This window comes from Nomia melanderi, chromosome 1 (genome assembly GCF_051020985.1).
Source record: "Nomia melanderi isolate GNS246 chromosome 1, iyNomMela1, whole genome shotgun sequence".
NCBI lineage: Eukaryota > Metazoa > Arthropoda > Insecta > Hymenoptera > Halictidae > Nomia > Nomia melanderi.
Window position 1 is genome coordinate 9,058,441 of NC_134999.1, and position 19,045 is coordinate 9,077,485.

A 19,045-nucleotide genomic window follows, 5' to 3' on the forward strand; every position below is an offset into this window, starting at 1 on the left:
GTACTTAACGGTAAACATTTCAGTACATAAAAATATATACTGTGCTCTTTGTTGAATACTCGAAAATATTTTTGTAACAAATATATTCTTTAAAATTATATTGAAGTTTCTGTACTTAATTTACGTTTCCTTTACCTTGTGCACCATATCCCTTAATATCCATTAATTATTAATTATATACCTATATTTATATTGTATTGATTACGAAATTTCTTTAACTTCAAATCTAAACTTTGAATCTTATCAAATATGAACTACCATGTACATTACATCTTAATTATGATTGTTTATAATTAAGAGTTATTTATAGAATAATATCTGCCTTAACTCTTCTTTAAAAAGGAAAGAGCCGAATATATCTGAAATTATATTTTTTATATTATCTACTGTAATTACTTCCATAATTTATTGTTTAACATGATTAAAAAGACAAACGAGTGTTTAACATGATTAATATGTAATCCTTGTAAAATGTGTAACAATATATTTTTCTCCGGTTTCTGTATATATTATAATTATAGTATTCAAGTGAAACTATTTATTTTTTAAATCATTTCGGTTGTTCTACTGTTAATAAATTAAAATTGAAAGCAGAACTAAGAGTAAAATTTAAGATGAAAAATAGATCCTAAATTTAGTCCTATTGCAATATGTCCTGAAAAGGATAAAACTTCACTAATTACCATTTTATATAGATGAAGTGACAAGAAAAAAAGGTTTCTACGACAACAAGTTTTATTCTTCAAATGCTTTCGTCAAGCATGATTACAAAACCAAGCAACAAGAATCTCGTTCTTACATCGTGTAGTCTTAGAACGACGGTCATCGATAATTCATAGGTACATATTTAACAAACGCTATACATAGTATTGGTATCTAACGATGGTAATCAATACTTCGATAATTTTCAACGTTTACTTTTACTTTTCTCTGCTCGTTAGTTTTTCCTGAATTTTTATAGCGCTAGTACTATTTAGTACACTTGTTTTACTATAATTAATCATTAATTATGAAATTCATACCGTCATCCTTACTTACTCTTAGCCTACGTTACTAAAACGTTCTCCGTTATCAAGAATTTGTTCAACTACTTGTTTTCATTAATATTACGAGACAATTGCGCCCGTTTCCATTTCTTTTCACGTCGGAAGTTTCGTTTATCTCGTATTATATTCTGTTTCGAGGAACGAGTCGAACTTTATATCTTGTTTCCGTTACGGACAGATGATCGATTTATTATGATTAGATGGATCAAATGTATCTTCGCAGATAAAACATTATTGTTAAAATGATTAAACTTTTGAATTATTCGAGATGCGAATTATGCAATTAGTACTTAAATTATGTAAGAATTATTAAATTCTTCAATTTTATAAAAACACAAAACTTATGTCCATGAAGTCTTCCTTCGTATGTTCATTAACGATTAGATTTTTACCCTTTTGGAAAGAGTGAACCAGTACAATTCCTTATTTCATTCTGTCTCATACATTTATAAATATATATTATAAAATTATAAAATCTGCAGTCTACGAGGAATATATGAAAATGAAAAATGTATGTGTTGATATATGTTCCAATTTCAATCTTTTAACTTACTTCTGTAGCTTTTCCATTTATATGGAAAGTATTCATAGTTAAATCTACAAACAAGAATGAATTTATAAGTACTTAATGCAGATTTTATTTTTCTTATTCGAATGTTTTGAAAATCAACAAATTTTTTATAAGTTTACTCTATGCAGATAAATTCATGGACATATTTGAATCAAATATCAAATTTATAGCAATTGAATTCAGAATAAAATTAAAATTTAAAAACTAACAATACTGATACGACGTCAACAAAAGTTGAAGTTCATACAGCTGATTTTAAATTTAAATTACATTGACAAAATACGTATAAAGAATCCAAAGTCAAATTTAGTTCGTTAGATTGAAATACAAACTGTAGTTTTAACCCTTTAAATCTAGATTCAAATTAGAATAGTTGAGTTCAATTTGAAAATGAAATTCCTAGCTATATATTAATATTTAATGATAAAATGTAAATTCAAATGTTATTTTTAAGTTCTTAAATTCAATTGAAATTTCAACAGTAGCATTCGAAATGAATTTGAAATTTAAAGTTGAACTCCACGAGCCACATTCTAATTTTAAAATGAATGTGCTTAGTAATATTTCTCTGTCATGGAGGGTAGCTCCAACCGAAGGCCACTATAACCGACGATGTTAGCGTATTATCATTAGCCTGCAAATGTTTATGCAGAATTACACATTTACAGAGTAATTTACAAAAGCTGCGATCCAACAAAGATCTTACTCCTTCGTTAAATACTTCATTAACGCAAGTTAATAGCAACGTAAACGTCTGAATAAACTTTTCCCATCCATTTTATTTTATATTATCAAACTCTGCATTTAATGCATAAACATTTTCAGTATTACAATTTTATTCTACATTATACAGGATAAATCATACGACCCGTTAAAAGTCAATATTAAATTAACCGATATGAATTTTTATTATAAAATCTCCTTGTAACGTAATCAACAAATCATTTAGGTGATAAAAACGTTAGCAAATAAAATTTCAAATGTGTTACGTTTCAAAGGTACATTAATATTAATTTTAATATTTAAGATACCTATCTTAATTATTGAATTTCTAACATTGTAATTGTTTCAATAATTTCAGGTGATCGAAATATTGTTTAGTAACAGATTAAATGAAGTATCCTGCATGGTTCGACTAGACTCGTTAATCGCTACTCGTGCGAATAAATTCCATGACAATCGTTCTCCTTGAGACAACAAAATGATATAAAAGAAACAGTCGCGGTTTCCGTTTAAAATCACGATCACGCGAAGACAAAATAGCTGACAACACAGTACAAAAACTTGAGTACATTATATTCACAATATTTTATTCCATGTTACTTAAATATTGACGTAAAACTATTACTAAATATCCAAATCATTCAAAGCTTCGGTTCACAACAGTCAGTACACTTAAATATGACATTTACACGTTACGTTTTACGTTAGTAGGTGATTCCATGAGTAATGTTTCGTTTTTAAACGAATCGCTCGATTCAAATGAATGACAATCTTTCAGCCAAGTTATGAAGTTATTATAATAAAAAAAATATCTCCAGTATCATTACGTTGAAAATGAAACATAAGCAACAACATTATTAACGGAACAAGCTGAACATTGAAATAACATGGAACTCACGTTAATTATGCAATTCAATGGAACGCAAATTAGTTTGATTTTTTCGTTGTCATTGATAAATAAAAGTTAGAAGTATGTTCTCGCTACCGACCATCGTGTTCTGAACGATATTCTGAGATCCCTCAGATTTTTCGAAATAGTAAAAAAAGTCCAATTTATAGCCTCTGACTTACGTTACGTTTTTGTCTATGTACAAGTTATTTACACCTTATGATCAATTAGTCTGTTCTATTCCCCTAGTACCTAACTAGATACCGCTTGTCCTTCTCGTTCGAATATCATCAGTTTTTCCTCATCGAGAAAAGCACTTTTTATTTCGATCGCCTTTTTACCTAACAATAATTAAACGTCTGCGATTTATTAACAACTGTTAAAATATCAAAGTAACAATAGCTGACTATCGGTGAAATAATCTACTATTGTCAAAGTGAAACTTTAAGGTTCGTCATTGGGGGATCGAGGCTAACGACTCGACACACAGTGGCTAATTTCAGTGATTGCTCTAGGCGAGGTTCGAATATCTTTCGCATTATTAAATGTGAATTAAATGTAAATTAAACAGAAGTTAAACATGAATACGAATTTATAGTAAATATGAATTAAATATAAATTGAAAAGAAGGTAAATATAAGTACGAATTTACCTTATATACGAATCGACGGGAAGTAAATTAAAATTTGTTCATACAATGAATATCAAATTACTTGTTGATCATCGGTCACTCGTAAATTGATTCTTTTGTTGCCAGTATTTTCGTGAGAATATATAATAATAGTTTATTGTAGCAGATGATTCTTGGACTTCCGATGACCAGCTATATGAGTCCTTGTTTCAATCAATATGTTTAATATTGAAATGTACAGTGCAACAAAATATTTATATAAGTATTATATAATATAAATGTTATGTGAGACTTCTAAAACAGTTTTTTTATGTGCTATTAATGGCGATTCATTTACCCTACGTCTTAAAATAACTAATAATGAAGTAATTATCCAAGTATGTGATAAATAATATACATAAATATATTATGAATAGGTGTACATAATACAACATGATATAATAATAGGTATAATATGATATAAAGGGTCTGAACTCCCATAAATAATAAAAAAAAGAACATCGGAAATACGAATTAACCTTTCCAATCAATCGTATTGGCCACTGCGCGACAGCTGTTTTAACACACTAACGAGTAATTACCACGTTAACACGTAAATTATGTAGTAACCGACCCTATCATAGAAAATTGTGTGCGTTCTTCCCTATTGTTCTAGTGCAAAGTAAACTCCTTATCTGTTCGTTCCTCTAAGGGAGAATTCTGGCGTCTTGGTTACCAAGATCGACGATGCAGACCGCTTCGACCGTGTTTCGGCGTTTTCTGGACGATTTATCGATCAGGTAGAAAATACCACGTGTCCCGAGACCGATCCCCGATCGCTCATTAATTCACTCAACGCTCGTTATTCATTCGCCCTGGTCAATATTCTATTACACTTCTATCGTTCTCCGATTAATCTGGAACTGGAAGATTACAATGACGTCGAATTCGATGTTACAAGCATTAATTGATAAAAAGGATCCCCTAACGCAGTGGTTCTTAACCTTTCCTAAGTCAACGAGCACTTTTGATTATAAGATGAATTTGAGGACACTGAAAGCAACCGTAACACAGATTCATTAAAAATAATCATTCACATACGTTTCAATCAAAATTATATACATAACTGTTCAATATATAGATCTAGAAAGAATATAATAATTTCAAGCATATTATAAACTATAAGAGCATATTTTTGCAAAACAATAAATGTTATAAGAGTATATAAAAACTACCAAAAACTTCCAATATATAACTAAATATTTTATTGTAAAAAATTTGTACATTTTGTAAATAAAATATTAGAGTAACCAAAAAGAAGTCTATTATTTTTAGTCTCAACAGAAAGTTTTATTTCATACAAATTTTTAAATATTACCCCAAGAAGTAGATTCGAAAAATGGATCACTTGATGGGAAACTGCCCTGAAAGAGCAATGAAACTGTATTCTAGATTAATAATTATAAATTTACACGAAATAATCAAGCTTTCTTTTGAGACTAAATATAATGAACTTCCTTCCGATTTCTCTAATAAAAGCGAATTTTTTCTGTGTCGTTGAAATGGTTAAGAACCGTTGCCTTAACGTGTCATACGAGAGGCGCAACCTGACACAACCGACCAGTGTCGATTTTTTCCAATAAAAACCGTTCCGACAGCACGAACCACTGGTGATCATCATACCTGAACAAGGTACAGTGAGTAGCGTGTTTTATCGATAAGAATTCGGTATAATAAAAGCCTTGAAGGTAACCCACAGGTGTTTATCGTGAGAACACGAGGATTTAATATTTTTATTTCATCATCGCATGAGATTCGATAAGATTCCGAGACATTTATCAATTAACCCTCGCACATGATTGGTTCAGTCGCTGGCTGACGAATAATCGAGGCGTTTACCGACACAGCGATACAAAACAAAACACATTTCTCACGCTAACAACACTCTCTAATGGCAGTATTTACGTAATACCGATACAATTCATTCCTACAAATGTATTTACAGATCCAACGGTGATGTAAGGCATCTTACTTCGGATGCGTTCGAGCTATGTATAATAAATTTCCCAGCTATGAACATGCCTAAGGTAATTACCCGTCGAAGAATTCGAGATTCCCGGTGAAATCGAACCAAGACTCAGCTTTCACGTGGAAAAAAGTATGACGTTCGCGAATTTTTATAAATCAATAATCGGAGTCGGGCATTATTCTTTTGCTTCTTTCTTTTTGTCTTTTGCTTTTATGTTAACCCCTTGCAATATAATATTTTTTCTCACCTGTGATCGACACGACTACTTTGTCATTAATAATTTATTGGAAAAAGAGAAAAATTCTAGATATACTCTATGCCTATGTTTTCTTTTAACGCGTTGTCTATCACGGTGGTCACCGATGACCGGCATCTCCAAATTACTTGAAAACAATTGATATCGAATGAAAATATTTAGTGACATAACTAACGAGATAATAGAGTAACTTAATTACTGCCATACCAAACTGTTAATAATTATTTCTAATACCGTTTACCTTTGTTATGAAGGAATAAATATTATTACCTGAAACAGTCGAGATTTCCGTGGCAGGCAACGCGTTAAGTATAATAATTTATTGCAGAAGGATAATTGCTTTGAATTCGAATGAACCGAGTAACATTTGTGTTTGTTGCATCGTGTTGAAAATCTTTACCACAAGTCTGGCACATTGTTATAACGCAAGAGGTTAATTTCGTTTGTTTCGCGAGAGAATCGCAGATTCTCCGACGTGTTCGGTATCAGTCCGCTTGTACGAGGCGCAACTAACGATTATTCACTGCGATAGTTAGGATGTTTATACACGGCGCGTTTTGTTCGGACAAAGTAACGGGTTATGGAAACTTAACTGAGGGAAGAAAACGATGACAACCCACAGTAAACATTAACCACGTACTACGGCATTGAACAACGACCGGTTCATCGGTTGTTCAATCAGCTACATCTATCAGCTTTAGAATTCGTATGCTTTACTTGTTCTTATCATACTATCGGTTATTATTATTGTTATGTCTCGCGTGGCATGTTTTCGATTCATTCGTTACAAAATACAGTATTCTCACCGAAACTAGTGGTGTACGTAACGAAACTTCACTCGATAACGAGCTGCTTATAACCAGAGTAGTAGACGTGAGTGATGAGATTTCTGCAAATGACTCGTGTTCGTTTCTATGGATTTTATTTGTTATTTCAGGATGCCTGCTGACAGATGATTCTTGAATAATTAATAGTAAAAATAGCGAGCAGTCAAATTGACTTCTCGAAATTCCTGTATTGAAATTTCGAGAATGCATGAATTGAGACTTCAATTGATTTCTAATTCAGTTTATGTATTGTCAAATAATTCTTTGATAATTTCTCAGAAAAATATCTGTTATCTTTTTAATAATTGCAAAAAGAAGAAATTAGGATAGGGTCATTTTGACCCGTTTGATGGTTTTAGTATTAAGAAAAGGACTATGGAAGATTGGATCGTCAATGGATATTCTATTATCCTTGACAGAAAGTGTTCGAGTTAAATTGTGACATTGATCGTTGAAGGACTTATTTGTAAACGGGTTAAAAGCATCAAAGAAATAGAATAGAGAAGTTGGTGGTTCTTAGAAAAATATTACTTAATATTAATTTAATGAATATACTTTTTGTTCGACAAGTGAATTATTGTTACAACAGATGTCTGGTTTGTTTGAACAAATACTTTCTGTCAAGGGTAATAGAATAATTTATAAAATAGTTTCCACCGTGGTGAGACTGATATTTACCAATTAATAAAGGATAATCAAAGTTTTAAAGCAGAGTAAATCACCTGTGGTCATTCTGTAACAAAGAATGATAGTTCTTATAAATTATGAGTCGTCGATTGTTACTTTTTAATCAAAATCATAAGTATAATACTTTGAGAATGAGCGTTATATACACAAGATGTAAAATTTTAAGAGAAATTTTAAAAGTCAAATTTCTGTTTAGTGGTATTGTATGAACTTTAATGATTTGATTAATTGCGTACTCAGCTTCTAATAAAAAGATACTAAAATATAATATTATCCCAAAAACTATTGGTTTAGAGGATACTTTAATTTCAATATTCTACTTTATAATTAACTCTTTACTCAATTAAATGCTTAAAATCAATGGTAATATACTTATTTCATGTTTCTTATCCATTCATGTTTCAAATTTTGTAAACCTATGAATTTCATTAATGAAATATATTATCTTCATCGCACTGTTCAGTTAAACTTTAAATTAATATTTCATAAAAATAGAATACAATTCGACATTCAATTAAGCAGAAACATATATATTAATATATATTAATTAATTTACATATTTCTATAATAAAAAAGTATGATAGGAAACAAATTGATTTTCCTTTCAGACTAAATTGGTTTCGAACGGCGCACAAGGGTTATTAGAAGCACTTACAAAATTATTCATAATAGCATTTAGGTAGTATGATCCACAGGTGCATCGTTAAGTGCTTAAACGGAAAATTAGACAAGCATTTTTAAATAAATCGTTATAAATAATTCTTTTTTCAATATTACATCAATTGATAAATCAATTTGAATGATAGGGGATGATGTCAATGACGATTAGATGATCAATGTATGAAATGAAAGTAACCAATTAAAAATAGAAAGAAGTTCGTAGCACGTTATAAATTCATATTGTCCATTTCATCTATAAATATTGGCAAAGAATATTAAAAGAAATTAAATAGATTCATATTACGACCAAGACGAGATAATTTCGAATTAATAAATAACTTCGTGAAAAAATAAGAAATTTCGAGTGACATTTCGTTACGTTTATATGTGATTAATCCGTGATCTCACTTTCTTATAGATACATTCGTACAAACAGGTATGTACGTTTCTAAATGTTTAAAGCTAATCGATTATACATTAAGTTACACACTAACTTCGTGTCGTACAACGAGCTACCTACAATCGTGATGCCTAAGAATAATTTCCTCTTAACGTGTTGGGTAAACGTTATATATAAAACACGCGACCGTACGACAGTATTATTCGTCAAAGTTTATAACCCTTGGTCGACCGATCGATCGATTTTATGATAGTTAACACTTTTCCCCCTTTACTTCGAATCTGTGACGTGAGTCAAAGGTTTAACTAAATTAATTATTACCTTTAATTAGCTTGTTGCTTTAAACCCGATTAAGTAGTGGCAGCTTCATATTACGATTTACTTGAGCAGACTATATAGGTATAAGTTTCTTCAAAATGGTGTCGTTCGCTGTTCTTCGTGACGACACTCGAAAACAGTCAGGAATGAATGACCCGTGAGTCATTCAGTTTGAGCCGATGGTGATGGAATAAAGAAAGATTCCAAGGAGATATTCCTTGTCTCTAAAGTAACGTTTCTGAATAACAAATTAAATGAACATTTATTTCAGGGAAATATTGTCATATTTACAAATGAATCAGATATTATTCCTAAATGGCGAATAAATTGAATTTGAATGGTAATGTATTTAGTAAAGTCTTCCCGGCTGAAGAATTTCTTTAAATAGGCAAATAAGTTTCAGATGATCATTTTTAATTATAATTCAATTTTCTGAAATTATTAAATTATTATAAGAAATTAGTAAAAAAAGATTTTCAGTTTTATTTAAGACTTTCAATATTTTATCAAAGTAGTCATTTATACATTAATTATTGTAAAGCAATTATAAGTTAGTAATAATAAGTAGTATTCACATAATGATTTTAGTCTAAAAAAGTGATGTTATTTATTTTTCAATAATATATTATAATTGATTAAACAATGTTTCAAATATATTTCCATTGCACTACTAATTGAGGTAAATTAAGATTAAGATAAGCTTAACTAAGGTAAATTATAATATTATCAGACTTAGTATAATGGTAACTTGGTAACTTGTTATAATATTACCACCACAAACCACTAAATTCTTAATCTTTGCTAATTAATTACATCATTAATTCAACGTTGTTTAACATTAACAGAAATTTAATTTCGAACGTTACAACTTTAATTACCATTTCAGTGACAATTTCGTATTCAGGAATATTTACACGCAATCAAGAAAGGAAAAATCAATTCTGAAAATATCTCCTCGGATCTCCCTCCATTTTGGTTTGGTTTTGCATCCTGCACTTCGTGTACGTCGTATACTTTACAATCATCTTAGAAAATGGAGCCCCTTTACCGTAATTTCGTTATTGAACGTCGCTGGAAGTCGGAAGTTCCTAAGACTAGGATGGGTTTCCGGGTTGGTAGTGAGTTACTTCCGGTTCTTGGTCCTTAGTCTTTCTCTACGGTGCAGGGCTCGGGCATGGACTATTGCGGCGGACAGTTCACTACTGTGGTGGTCGCGAAATCGCTGAATTTTTTATCAATGGGTACCCTGTCGTCGTAAAGAGTCGGAGCTTGCAGGATGATCCCAGCTGTACCAACAAGGACCGCCAAAGTGAAGATCCATAGGAATAGTCTGTCTAGGACCATCGCCACGTACTTCCAGTCTTCCTTCACCTTTTTTCGAATTACGAAAGTGTCATATGAAAAGGTGAATGCCATTACATAATAAAGTATAGTAGAACCCTCTATAACGCCATCAATCTGTTAACTGTGGAATTTAGTTTGAAAAATCTCTCGTTTTGCGCGCAACAAGATAAAGAAATGAAGTTAAATTTGATTATGTTTTAACGTAATACCATCTATTTTGAACCAGGTGAAACCATCCTTTAATGTTGAGGGTTGAAAATATATTTTTTATAATATCTCTGAAACTAGGGAGTATACAGAAGAAATTTTCTTACTAAATGAAGAAAATGAACAAATTAGATTCCTTTCCTGGCCAATAAGAAAAAGTACATGTGAAATATTTTCTTGAGAACTATGTCTTACATAAGTTTCATTAAAATCGGTGTGTGTTGGTTGAAAAGGTTCCTTTGTTAGTACAAGTTAGACCAGTATCCAAAGGGGGAATTTTACGCAGAATTTGTAAACGAGAAACTTTGTAACACGGAATATTTTAATTGCGTTATAAAAGGTTCTACCGTGTTGCTAGATCACTTAATAGCTAGGCTGAAGAATTAGGAGGAATTTTTAGTGGTAAAATTGGTTTTATTTCCTGATTTTCGATATTTTCGATCACTAATTTGCTATTCGTTAATATGTTATACACAACCAAATAAAACTGTAAGCTAGAAACATCTCTTGTTACTGTGCCTTTCTCCTAGAAGTCATCTCCCAACTGTAAACGTATCATGACAACTCTAAACTTTTCTACGGATATATTTTTTAACCTATGCATTGTTTAATTTTGAACAGTAAAATTACTCGACAAATAACATTCGAAATATGTTAAATATTTTCCATTCTAAATATCTGTTAACCATGTAATTATATTATTGTGTAATTATATTATATATTTAAAACATTTTCAAAGTTTGATAAAACTTATGTACATTCATTTTTTATATTAAATTCTATTTTTATGTCATATAAAATCGAATGTTGAAAATTAAATTAAAGTGACCAACATCTGATATAATGATTCTCAGCGACATGCAAGTTCAAGGATAAACAAAAGCGGTTATGTCTTTTTTCATAGGTCACAATTGATGTTTATATAAAATTACGTTACTTTATAAAATATCAGACACGATTATTATAGAATAAGTTTTATTGTAGATGATTTTATAATTCAGATACGAAAAATTCCTATTGGCAAAGTTGTTTTAGAAAATGTTACCTTAGTTGAGTCTTCGAGCATTTTAGTGTGCTCCGCGATGAAACGCACACAGATACAGGATTTGTGGATTTCTGGAGGGCAGCGTGAGTGTGAAAAAGCCGGAGGACTTCGCAGAACTGGACTTTTAACTTCTTCGATCCCTGCGTCGCCGGAAACGGAAAGATCCTCGCACTCGGTGTGAAGAGGAAGCGGCGGCAACGGGGGCCCGTGAATTAAACAACTTCCGCCGAATCTTGCACCGTCAGCGAGACTGAATTTCGAACAAGAGAACGCAATTTTAAATTAAAACACTCTTAACTTCTGAGCACATCAATTTTCCTCCGCTGAAATGGTGTACGAGAATTAAGATATACAATATTATGAATAACTTTTAGTTCTTAAACATCTTCTTTCGATTCTAATCACTGTATTCATTACTAAATGTAATTATTGCTGATAAAATTGTAGTTAGTGTAATCATTACTAATTATAATTATAATTAATTATAGATTATTTATAATATATAATTAAGTAATTAGTCAGTGTAATTATTGCTCAAAATTCATTATTGATGATATGTGTGAATTATAATTAAATTTCATTTTGATAATTGCTTTTAATGTTTCTACACTGAAATATTAATAAAAACTGAGAGTATCAACTACTTCAGTTTGTAACATAATTTATAACACTATGGCTGTTTATTGTTCCACATTAAATCATTAAAAAAATTTTGCGTTAAAATATGTTTGTCTATTGATAAAGCAGGATTTCTGAAGTACCAAATAATATTTTTTCCATGGAATCCTATTATTTAGTGACTAAAAGATTGACAAGTTCTTTTTTAGAAATCTTTTATTTTAATATTACCTTTCTTATTTATTTTAATAGTTTCTGATTCACAAATTATATTGAAAATATTTGATTTCGATATTAAAATTGAATACTGAAAGTACACCTTCATTATTTGTAGACGATTAATAACTGAAATTTTACTTATAATCCTCCCTGCTGAAATAGACAAACGTCGTGAATTTATGAACTATACCTCGAAGGAGAAAGGTCTTCTTTTGAAGGAACACGGCTGTGAAATCGCTTAGGTGTTAAATGTTCTTCGCTATCTTCTTGAGTTGATGATTGATAAGGATAATAGCAAGTCTTCTCTTTACCTCTCACTGTTCTCATTAACACTCTACCAGAACTATATCTGTAAAGGAATATAAACTTGTACAAAACTGTTTTTGCAAAGATAATTATTGGTATACGCATTCAACAAAGAATATTTCGTTATTTAATTATTAAATATAAACATTAAATAATATATTTCAGTCAATTTTGGATATTCTAAATAACTTAAAGTAATAAATTACGTATATTATCAATATGTATAAAACTATATTTTTCAACAATTTTATATAATACTCCAGAATATTTATTTATATGTATATAATACATATTGGTATCTTAAAATAAGTATTAGATAAATCGAGATTTTTCGCCATGGTCAACATTTTGGCTAGAATTTCACATGTCAGATTATAAAAACCAGGAAAAATTAATTCCGCATTGTTTCCACAACACCGCAGAATTGCTCAATAATCTATTTATTATGTACAATTATTATGTATTTGTCAATATTTTAAAAGATTTAGTAATAACAAACGAAGATTTCCAACATAAAATATTTGAGAAATTCTTACCTGTTTGTTTCAAATTTATATTGTGGCCTCCGCATGACTAACAAGCGGGGAAGAATGTGAATAAAGACCCTTTTCACCCAAGGCGCCATTTTATGTGTCTGCGGTGATCGAAAGTGAACATTCAGGACAACGACTGTCACGCAAATGCTGGAAAATATATAAAAGAATGATATTTAGAATTACAGAAAAATGCATTTTATATTGAAACTAACTTTTTTATAACAAATGCCGTATTCAAGAAATATATGCAATTTATAGGTATTGAATGTAAATATTCCATTAAAGAAAAATAATGCAATAGTTGAATAAATATGTATTATTACATTTTCAAAAAATAAGTATATGGTTTTATGTGTGGCGTGCTTCAAACATTCTCTCTTTGTCACGTTTCTCTTTCTCATTGAACTACGAAAAAATGTATAATGTATTGCAGTTGCATGAACTATCATGTGTAGAATAAAAATACATAAAATGTATAAGATTCTTAAATTTGTACAATCTCCAAAAATTTACTTTCATTGTTTTCACTTGAGAAGATAACGCGTTAGATAAATCTTGCTACGAAATTTTATTAAACACGAAACACTTTTATTTACAATTGGAATGCCTATCATAACATTTATGATGTTGAGAACACGAAATCGTGGTCACGCAACAGTGCATGTATAGTGATTAAGTATATTTATAACTCGTTAATAGAAAAGTATGTTATACTTTTCATTATGTCTTCATAAAATCATCAGTAATAAATCTTCAAAATTCATATGGTATACAGAACAAGCTTATTATCTAGTTAGAATGTGCAAATAAACTATAGTAATTTAAATTTTGCATTGTTAACGATTATTTGTGTGTTTTATATTTGATCTAGGAATTCGTGATCTTGTGATCTAAGCATTTCTGTTTACCATGTTCTTAATGATAATAACGATATAAAATTAATTAAATTATAAATTACTGTAAAAGAATATTGGCAATCTGATAAATAATATAACTTTAGTGAATAATTAAAATCGACAGAGTTGCTATTACTATTCTCAGTAACTATTCTTAAAATATTTATCTTTTTGTTTGAACATTTTATATTATTTTGGTATTATTATCAGTAACATCACTTGAGAAATATACGTAAGACATATTTGAATTTTATCAATGTATACTTACATAATAGTTGGTAATCATTTCCTAATATTATCTAATTAACCCTACCACAAAAATATTACCTAGAATCGTATCAATGAAACAATTCTACACGTTTCAAGTCTTTTCATCAAGTATGTAGATACTTACACAGACTATTTTAAACTTGATTAAAACTAAAAATGTCGACGGAAAAATTACGGAATTTGACACCATAATTGTTTACGTCAAAATCAAGAATGCGTCTGACAAAAAACTGTTTACCGTTCATACAAAAATAATGAAATACTAATATAAAAATATACGATATGAAACAAACAAAGATATAAAAATATAAAATATAAAGTTAAATGTAAATATAAATACTCGAAGTGAAATGTTAATATAAAAATATATAATAAGAAACAGACAAATATATAAAAATATAAAATATAAAATGCAAATGAAAAGATAAGTACGTTATTTTTTCTGCAATATTACAGTTTTCGACTACTGGACACGACCACTATATGCATGAAAGATAAATTCCTATGACGTATGATTTCTAATGACTCCATTGGGAGAGTAGAATGTAAATCTTACGGAGCTATTCGGAATGGAGAACCACTTCGAGATGGCTCGGTTATAGCTGGTCAGGGTTAAAGGACAGGCTGCGATTTAAATTAAACTGAGTTCCTTTGATTTTACTTGGAACCATTTATTGGCTCGGAAATTCGCCTTTCCGCATTCACCCTGAAATGTCGACGCCTTCTTCCTCCCCTTTTATGTTTGCCCTTTGTCCTTCCTTCGGAAATCGGATTAATTGATTCCGATTTAATTAAGGCTTTCATGTTTCATCGGAACGAAATGCCTTCACAAAATTAAAATTCATCATATTCAACGCGTTGTGACTTAATAGCTGGATGTTTTATAATATTCGTACGTGTTTACAATTAAATGATCGATCGTAACAATTGCATTATTGAGAATTTAATTCATCGACTATACTTTTCAGTTAGTGAATTAAGAGTTCAATGCTCAAACCTGAATGTCAAATACCTTTATGAATTTATTTTTATTCCTTAAACAGATAATACTGTTGTAAATGAAAATAGGAAAAATGACGGTTTTTTAGCATTTTCTTTTTATGATTAATTTATAATATATTATTAACTAATATGTACAGTTGATTCTTAAATTCATCAATGTTATTTAATTTAACCTCTTTTATTTAATCACATTCTAAGGATTGGTCTTATAAGTGAAACCGGAGAAAAGCAAGTTTTTTATTATTCCTTTTTCATACGATTAACTTGCAGTATAGATACTAATAAATAATGTTTGGAGTAATTTAACAAGATTTTTAAAAATATTGGAAATGAAAATGAAGATTCAGAAAGGCACAAACTTTTGGTATTGTACCTGTACAATGGGATGGGCTGTGATTAGTGGGAAAAACAAAAAGAGAATTTAAAACAGGAACAGAATGTCGTACAAAATTGTTCACGTACGGATTTCAAGTTTCCATGGCTCTCCTGTTCTTCCATTATTGATCGTTTCGTCTGTCATAGTGCTCCTAAGCATTGACAGTGATGTAGTTCGAATAATACAAGTTTTTACAAATTACACACCGCATTGTAGCATGTAATATATATCTATTAAATAAATTTCGTTAAAACAATAAACCATTATATGAAAAAAATTGCACCAGATTTTTATTTGTTGCAACGTAAATAGATTGAAGACAGAAAAACGCAAGTTGCAAGAAAATTTGAAGAAATAACAATAAATCTTGTAATGAATGTTCATTTGTTTGAAACATAAAGTTATTTTATTTGGTATCATAATTTTTAATAAAAAGTTGATATGAAACTATAAAGTAATGAGTGCAACAATAGTTTCTATACTGAAACAATTATGTCAACTGTTTTAATCGATTATATTTATAGAAAATTTCAGATTCTAAGAACTGAAAGCATAAGATAATGTAACAACTGAGTTTTTAAATACCAAACTAATGCCCGCAACCAATGAAAAATATCTGAAATAAGAAAAAAGTGCACACAAAATATAAATATTAAAGATGTAAAGCAACATAATTATAATCAAATAATTATGATAAGTGCTGTACATAAATTGAAATTAAAATCTTACGATTTAATCCTTGACAGTAATCAATCAACAAAGCACAATATCGAACCTTGTTAACTTATTTAAATTTGGAAACATTTATTTTTCCTGAATAAACGGAAAGATTTCGTATTGATAATCAAGTAGAAACAATACCTACGAATAATGGACATAACACTAGCACATACTACCGCACCCGTCAAAATAACGGTTTTCAGTTTACTTATTTTGCAATTACTGATATCTTAAAAGCGATAAATATCCAAAATAATTTCAAAAACAGAAAATTTCATTTATGTAATTATTTCGAGTCCACATTAAATATTTTATTTCTATTATCAATTATAATACTTTAGAGTAAACGTAGACATAGAATGAGTACGGATTCTTTTTGTATCTAACGAATTATGAACAACGAAATAATTCTGTCGAATGCAGTTATGAAAGAAATCATAGTACAAGAGGTTAAGGAATTCTAGTGTTAAAGCTTGTTATTACATTTATCAAGAAAATATGCGCGTTAAGTGGCTAACACTGGAACTATTTTTTTTGTATGATTTTTGTATGATTGTATGAAATGATTCGGAAAATAAATAGTTTCGCTTGAATACTATACCAAATATTCGAAGAAACTGAATATAGTCTATTGTTACAATTTTTATACGGATTACATATTAATCGTTGTTAGAAAATCAATGTACGATTGTTTTATTCAATGCGAGGTTTGACGTACTATATGAATTTGATTTTGAGTATATATCTTTTAATCATGGCAATACGATCTGATATTATGTTAAACATGTTCGTTTTAATATTTAAATATATATTTTGTTCAGTTTGTACATTCCCCGAATAAATAATCCGACAATCGTATTAAATACTCGATAGTTCTAGTGTTAAATAATGATAAAAAGTGGAAATAAATCCTCAAAGAAAAAGCTATGAGATTGAAGTGAGGAGGTGTACGTACTTATGTTAGTGTCAAACTGATGAATATTTTCGTAATAGTGTGGAAAGATTTCCAATATATTTGAAAAACGGAAAGATGCGGTATGTGTGACACGTTAATCAGTAGCAGCATCGCACGGGACTTGTCTCCACCCAAGGTGGAATCAAGAAACCGACCTCTTTTCTCCAGTGAATTTCAAGGGGATGGTTGAATGCCCTTCTGTATTAAACTACGCCTCCGTTATTGCTTTTTCCGTGAAACGCAGAGGCATTGTGCTGCCATTAAAACCGAGATCGGCCTTCTCTCTTTATCGGATATTTCTTGCGCGTTGCGAAGCCGCAAATAACTCGAAGTTTCAAAGAACTACGTAAAAATTGGTCTCAGTAATTCCTTCCTCTTTATATTTTTTATTCTGAGAAACTGTGTGATAATAAGGGACAGAGTTTAAAAACGTTCTTAGATCGTTAACAGAGATCGTTAATAAATATCTGTTAGACTTTTATGCTTTTATTTATTTATTGTTGAATATTACATGTCACCGAAGCGTACTGAATTCCTATTATTTTTCCTGTTGTTAACAAATATCATTGGACAAGTTATTTTCGTAACACAGACGTTGTTGAATGAAACCATACTTGAATTTTAAATTATTGGAAACTAATAAAACGATAAAGTGTAAAAGTTAGTTGTAACATCTGGAAGAAATGCTTTTAAGTTTAGGATGGTCAGAATTAAGCCATATTACAAAGTTTTCCCTTACTTGAATAAATGTTTTAACAAGTTTGTAAAACTAATCTATTGATGATTTAGACAGATCGTATGGTTCACTTTAATTTTTTAGTTTGACCAATCTATGAGACCTTAAATGTTCGAGTATTAAAAAATAAATTGGTCAGATTGTATCGCCTTTTATCTAAAATGAATCTAAAATAGATTAACCAATTTGTGCTGTACGACAAAATGAAAAACGTACCTGTATCATCAAATCTTTGTCATTAAACCTAAATACAATAATATTTCAAGAACCAGGTAATTTGTAAAGTAGATAAATAACAAATTCATATGAAAATTATTGTTAAATAATTTACGTTACTTTACTTTGGCCAATAATATAATCTGTTCATGATTACCACTATTCATTCACAATGCTAATGCACCCATATATGCGCTCTGGTGTTAATGGGCAAGTAAATTCCGTGGATATATACGCTAATGATGCAAATGAGTTAATAGCTCAAATAAATGGAGACTCGAGAATAAATTCTACAAAGCATGTTTGCAAATTCTGCGGTATATGTATATCCTGAAATACAATTAAACAATCTGAATTATTGAGTTTGTGGATAATTAAAACTTTATATAATTTAGATCGTGAAAAACAATGACTTGATTAATTTGGATCCTACTGTATATTGAAAGTAAAATATAGCAGTTGAAGAGTTATTGCAAAATGCATTGCCAAAATAAAAAAATTACTTGGTTATTATTATTTATTATTATTTTATGTAATGCAATTCCTTGCTTTATAATCACGTGTGAGACTCGTGATGAACATT

At 29.8% G+C, this 19,045-nt stretch overlaps 1 protein-coding gene across 7 annotated transcripts in view; it reads right to left on the reverse strand.

Annotated features, from left to right (window-relative positions):
• Positions 1-98: 98 nt before the first annotated feature.
• nAChRalpha4 (nicotinic acetylcholine receptor alpha4) overlaps positions 99-19,045 on the reverse strand; it is a 252,998-nt gene continuing 234,051 nt past the window's right edge. For all 7 annotated transcript variants that reach the window (XM_076370226.1, XM_076370236.1, XM_031988358.2 and 4 more), the window contains 4 exons: positions 13,292-13,438; positions 12,640-12,798; positions 11,613-11,862; positions 99-10,387 (listed from right to left, as the gene is read on the reverse strand). In XM_076370226.1, coding sequence (XP_076226341.1) covers positions 10,196-10,387; positions 11,613-11,862; positions 12,640-12,798; positions 13,292-13,438 — 748 coding nt within the window. In that variant the 3' untranslated portion in view covers positions 99-10,195. The remainder of the gene's footprint in view (positions 10,388-11,612; positions 11,863-12,639; positions 12,799-13,291; positions 13,439-19,045) is intronic.